General features: G+C 53.0%; 1 protein-coding gene across 1 annotated transcript; it reads right to left on the bottom strand.

The window, feature by feature from the left end:
* Positions 1 to 341: 341 nt before the first annotated feature.
* On the bottom strand, positions 342 to 3,634 carry socs9 (suppressor of cytokine signaling 9). The gene is given in 4 exon segments (XM_079732729.1): positions 342 to 1,997; positions 1,999 to 2,243; positions 2,245 to 2,521; positions 3,510 to 3,634. Coding segments are annotated over 3 exon segments (1,677 nt in total). The 5' UTR covers positions 2,344 to 2,521; positions 3,510 to 3,634; the 3' UTR covers positions 342 to 664.
* Between the last annotated feature and the right edge of the window lie 2,777 nt (positions 3,635 to 6,411).

Genomic DNA, 6,411 nt, shown 5'->3' with positions numbered 1-6,411 from the left:
GAAATATAAGCTTCTGAAGAGCACATTGTGAGCGTATCAGACCCTGGTGCCTTCGGTTCCCACCAGAGGAACAATGAAGACAACAAGACCAAAGGTTCTGCTGGAAAACATTAAACACTATCTGGATCTGCTTGTTTTTGTTACAAGAAATATGTAGGGATAATTTTTTTCTTTTGAATAGGCTACAACACACACACACACACACACACACACACACACACCGCTATTCAAGCTAATGTCAATTCCCCAGCCCCGTCGTCCCGTCGGCAGGCTATTACACTGATTCGTCACAGCCAGCAGCCAACTGATATGAATAAAGAAAAGCCTCTTCAAACGGGACCTTCGTTGGAAAGATCTTTGTTTAATGTGTCAAATGTTAAATGTGCATGACAATCTTTGCTATTATTCTGTATTGTTCACGTAGCGCGATACAAGAAAGGACACGCCAGAGGAAATAAATAAGTATAACGTCGATTAATACAGCGACAAACAAAAGAAAAGAAGAACAGGAAAGGAGGAATAAGTCACTACTTGGCCGGGCGTGAGGGAACCTGCATCAGAGTCTAGTGGCGTTCTCCCTTCGTAAAAACACGCCTTAAAACACGTGACTCGAAACAAGAGAGCCGATTGGTCAGGAGGGGGGGGGGGGGGGGGGGGGCCGGCCTTACTCCCACCAGGTGTCCATCCGCCTCACCCTCACCCTCTGCTTGTAGTGGTACTCCTTCAGGTGCTTCTTGAGCGCGGTGGGGATGGGCAGCTGGTTGATGCCGTCGTAGGTGGTGCTGCCACTCACCACCGAGCGGCACAGGCGCTGCAGGCCGAAGGGCTGCGTGCGGTGGACGGGGATGGACAGCAGCGGCTCGAAGAACATGCAGGAGTTGGGGTCCTTGTAGTGCTCCAGCAGGCCCGTGACGGTGGGCGCGTGGAACACGTTGGGGTCGTGCACGTCGAAGCTGAAGTTGTGGTTCCACTGCTCGATGCGCGCGTGCAGCGAGCGGCCGTACCGCCGGAAGCTCACCGAGAACAGGTAGTCCTCCTGGGCCGAGTCCCGCAGCAGGAAGGTGCCCTCGGGCCGGCCCTCCAGGAGCGTCTCCGCCTGGTAGCGGTCCATCACACCCCAGTAGCAGCCCAGCGTGGTGATCTGCTGGAGGTCCGGCACCAGGCAGTGGATGTAGTCGATCTGCGTGTGGATGCGGTAGCCGTCCGGCGGCGTGGGCTGCGTCAGCGCCGCTCCGGGCGGCGAGGCCTCCGGCGGCGTCTCGGGGTCCGCCAGAGACTCCGGGGCGGGGTCGCAGGCCACGGCGGCGGCGGCGGGGACGGCGGCGGCGGCGGCGGCGGCCGACGCGGAGGCCACCACCTCGTCCAGGGTGTCCAGGCAGCTCTGCAGCAGGAGCTGGTGCTGCTGCTGCCTCTGGATGAGCAGCTGCTGCTGGAGCTGCACCGTGGCCCTCTCGTCGCCCGCCAGCTCGTTCATGCCGTGCGCCAGCTTGGGCCCCAGCTTGTACAGGGGGTTGATCTGCGCCGTCACCTCGAAGGTGTGGATCTCGGCGTTGGGAGGCGGCTCCACCCCCTGCTCGATGCTGATTCGCCGGCGCTCCCGCAGCCGGTCGTCCACGTCCTCCACCGCGGGGGCGGCCGCGGGCGGGGCGGCGTCCAGCGGCGGGGGCTGCGTGATGGGCACCGTGTGCTGCTTGATCAGGTACCACTTCTGGGCCAGCTCCGAGTCGGCGGGGAAGGGGCAGTCGTCCAGCATCAGCTCGCTCAGGTGGATCTTGCGCCTCGACGAGACGCTGCCGCCCGCCGCCTCCTCCGCCGCCGCCGGGCACGGTGCCGCCGCCGCCGCCGCGAGAGCCTGCGGCGTTGTCAGTAGCAACGAGGCAGCCGCGGGCGCCGCCAGCGTCTTGATGGGGAAGCACTGCCCCATGGCGTCCTGGATCTTCTGCCGCAGGGTGCGGCTGCCGCTGGCCCCCCGGCCCTCGCCCTCGCCGGCGGGGGGGGGGCGACTCAGCGCCCGCGGCCCCTCGCTCCGGTCCGAGCGGCGACCCGGCGTCCGCGCCCTGCCACCTCCGGCCCTCCTTCAGCGGGGACGACGACCGCCGGTCTTTGGTCTCGGCTGCGCCGCCGCCGCCGCCCGCCAGCAGCTCGCCGTACTCGAAGCCGTCGCTGACGGGCCGCTCGGCCGCCAGCCCGTTGGAGGAGAGACCCTTCTTCTTGAACTTCCCTCCCTTGCGGCCCCCCCCCCCTGGAGTCCCGGCGCTCCTCCGACCGGCTCTGCCTCACCTTGGGACGCGCCCCCCGCTCCTTGTCCTTGCCCCTGTCCCCGGAGTCCTCGGGTAATGACATGACGGTGTAATTATGCGGCGGGTAACACGGTAGCACCAGACAGGTCCGGTCCGCGGAGACGTGCGCTGACGACTTGTTACTCCACTTCGCCCGCGGTGGCGTGACTTACCAGCAGTGTGAGCCCGGGAGCCACCGTCAACATGACGGGTGGGTCACTGTCATCGTGGCTTTAGGCCATCTGCAAAAACAAACACCCACTGATTATTTACACACGTTGAAATATTTTTTGGTGCATGGCCTGTGTGTGCCAGATCAACATTGTGTGTGTTAAGGCACACATCTGTCTTTTAAATAGATGGGTATAGGGGGAAATCCAGTCCGTTTAACACAACGTGAGCATTTTATTAGTCAAGCATGTAGTTTAGAGACAACTAACCAAAGCTATGGTTCCCATAGTATTATCATGGTTTAGTCCCAGTCGTATGTAACAACAGTCACCAAGGCTATGGTTCCCAATGGTATAATGGTTTAGTCCCAGTCTAATGTAACGACAGTCACCAAGGCTATGGTTCCCTTCCCATGGTTTAGTCCCAGTCTAATGTAACAACATTCCCCAAGGCTATGGTTCCCATGGTATAATGGTTTAGTCCCATGGACCTATAAGTTTAGTCCTAGTCAAACGTAGCAACAGTCAGAGTCCAACAGACAGACGACAGTCGCCTGGCGGAAGTGGCAATAACCAAATCGAAAATTGTTGACCATTTAAGTTCAACAAAGTTAAACGTTATGCAACATTTGACCTCACACTGCATTAAATCAACCACGACGAGGGACGATCGCCTGTCCCTTCAGTCCGGCTTCATTTCATAGAAAAAATGAGTTGGAAAAAGTTGAGCCAGCTATCCCATCAGCACATCAGACTGCACCAACTCGGATCCCCCTCGACCCTCTTCAGTACCCCTTAACCCCTTTAATACCCCTTAAACGCCGTACATAATACAACGTGCGGGTGTGTGGTTGGAAAACCCCGACGACAAGAACAAACGATCAACAATCCCCGAGGTAGGAAACCCAGGAGCCATGAAGCTAACGCCGAAGCTCCTCTTAGCCAACTTTAGCATGTAGCTCGGCGGCCGTTCTTCACATCGGGCACGTCCTGTCAGGTCAAACCCTACATCTCTTCCCGTCTGCAAATAAGTCAACAAAGACCACCATATGTGTGTTACCTGTGAGGGGTCGGATGGGTTGTGTTGTCACTGCCTGACTCTCTTTAACACCGCGATGGAGACGGTCGAGGCTAGCGTTAGCTTGACGTTAGCTCCTCGGCTGAATCCATTGGAACAAAAAAAAGTGCAACCCGGAAGTGATGAATCAGAATCAGTTACTTTTATTGCATCTTATTATCTTATCTTATTGCACAAGTAGCTTACACAAGAGTAAAATGGTCAGCCTTGGTTCCTCAACGGCCACAGAGCAGAAACAATACAAGTAAAGCAAATAAAGATAAGTAAAAAATAAATAAGTAGCAGCATAGATCACAATAAATAAAAGGTAAGTCATAATAGAAACCAAGAGAGTGGTAATAAGTACCTATAAGAAATGAAGTGGCGAGTGTCCAAGAGGTAGTGGTACAAGCCACGGTTGATTATTTAGCAAAAATGCTGTGCAAATGCGATTTTTTCTTTTTTACTGTTTTAGTGCGGCCTGTTGGTAGTTTTAATCGTCTGCTTGACTGTGATCAGGAAGATCTCAGACCCAACAGGAGGATGCTGGTATTCACTACAGGAATGACCAGATGAATAAGACCCGAGTCGAAAGCCAGAAAAGAATTGAACTCCTTTATTTGGACTGTCATTCTGATGAATGCTGCAATTCAGACCATCCAAAAACATACAATGAGTGACAGTAAAAAATTAGAGTGTGTAAGCATGGGATGCAAAATGTTTCATTCTTAAAATATTAGAAAATGTCTCAGGAGTCATTAGAATTAAATAGAAATTGTACAAGACAACGCTGCAACATTGCCTCTAACTGACAGTTCTATTAATTAAGCCAGGCAGGGACACTGACTGTATTTTACAGACAACTTGGTAAGAATTTTAATTTGACATATTAAGCTGTGACCCTCACAGTGGCGGTTGTCTGTGGAATATACCCTAACTTATGAAGAGCACATTCTAACCCATTCAACTTATTACTGGAATGTAAACATGGAGTAAACATATTCCTTGGCCTGTCATTAGTGTTCGTTTACACAAATAATCACATCAATTATGGCTCAGATAAGCATTTTCATCTCCTGCTTCGTCATCCCAGTAATGGCCAGGAACCGGCACCTGTCTGCCAAACAGCGGCAGTGTCGCCTCGTGTGCAGCACACACCATGAAAGTGGGGATCTGAGCCATAACACAAGAGCATCGACATACAGTAACAACTAATAGATTAAAATGTGTTAACTGAAATAAAAGTTGTGTATACCTTTTACCGTTGCACTCTTTGAGGGCGCAACATCGCATGTATTCACTCTAAGTCAGATCTGTCCGAGAGCCTGCTCTGAAGAAAGCCATGACTAGAACACTATGTAGGATCACAAATGCAACTCAACAGACACAAGGAACATGGGGCCGGGGGGTGGGGGGTGGCTGTGTATCTCAGGCACAACACCAATAGGGTGCCAGCGTGTGACGACTCAGACCGATTAATCACAAGGCCAGGAAAAATGACTTTTCTTCTTCTCCACAACCGCAAAGGTAACCTCCTACATGTGTCGCGTCTAATATTTAAGCCCCATTTGCAGTGACACAGAATGGAGAAGGGGTGGGATGTGGGTGGGGTAGAAGGCGTCGCGTCGTCGGGCTGTAGCCGGGGCCGGCTCTCCTGCGAGGAGAAGGCCTCGGTGCTTTTAATTTGTTACAACGTGAGACAAATGGAATAATTGATGACATCACATAAAGCTGGCATTAGTCCAGTGAGATGTAAACAGTGACACAGAGGCGGCGTTAACATCGAACATTAGTTGCAACATAGATGCTCGTCTTTTTCTTGTTTTGTTTTTTTTGCAGGCGACACTGATCACCCGTGACGGTCGTGCCTCTCTCTCTACAACCTTGCTGTATTAGTGTGGCAAAAACATGCAGTTATAGAAAAAAAAAAGTATAAGGTATCAATACCGAGGAAGAGTAAAAAATCCAAGTGGAAAAAAGACATCTGTAAATGACCATGTTTACTACACAGATCTCCTATGGCTCTGGAGACGGAAACAATATGCAAACGGTTAAATCCCTGACCTTACGATGCGACTCAAGGTGTACCCCGAAAAAGTTAAGACCATATTACACACATACATGCACCTCCAACTCTGCCACATTCCAAGACAGAGGCTGTATAAGACGAGTTTGGGTTCAACACTGACACCACGGGATCATGTGAGAGGGCGGGGGGGAGGCTGAGACGGCGGCATGAACCCCCAAACAGAGAACGTTGGGGAACCTTCCGAGCACCACGGGTTAGAAACAAAAATGAGTCATCAAATCTCCAAAGTGGCCATTTTGAGGAGAAGGCCGAGCGGGGGCAAGTCGGCCGGCGCCGTTCGCTTTCATTAACAAAAGCCTGAGCTTCCTTATCATCTTCCAGCCAATCGCAGAGGAGGCCGGGGGCGCGAGATGGCCATCATCGAGTTACTTTACCAGGCATTACATTGCAAATTGAAACTCCACAATCTCTCTCCCCCCCCCCCCCCCCCCCCCCCCCCCCCCGGCCTGGTTCAATTGAAAATCCTTTCCTAGACAGCGCCGACCCCCCCCCCAGCCCGGGCTCGGCCCCGCAGGGGTTCCTCGGCGCAAAATGAGATTCATCATCATTTGTTTACCAGGGAACAGAATATTAAAGATGAGTGGAAGCTGGCGTGTGTTCCTCAAACTGCCACCTTCCCTTAGTCGGGACACGGGTGAGCCCTCTTGGCGTGTCTCACCGGTCATATCTTCCAGTTAAGAGTTGGGACCGCATACAGCCCTTATCTTTGGCTTTGCCGAGTCCGTGTTTGCAGGGGTTTCAGGGGGGGTGGGGTTAGAAAAGGACCACCTGTGGTTACGTTACTAGCATCAGCTCCGTTCCTCCAGGCCCCCTTTC

The sequence above is a fragment of the Pollachius pollachius genome (genome assembly GCF_949987615.1).
Source record: "Pollachius pollachius genome assembly, chromosome: 3".
Lineage (NCBI taxonomy): Eukaryota > Metazoa > Chordata > Actinopteri > Gadiformes > Gadidae > Pollachius > Pollachius pollachius.
This window is presented reverse-complemented; position numbering and strand designations above follow the sequence as displayed.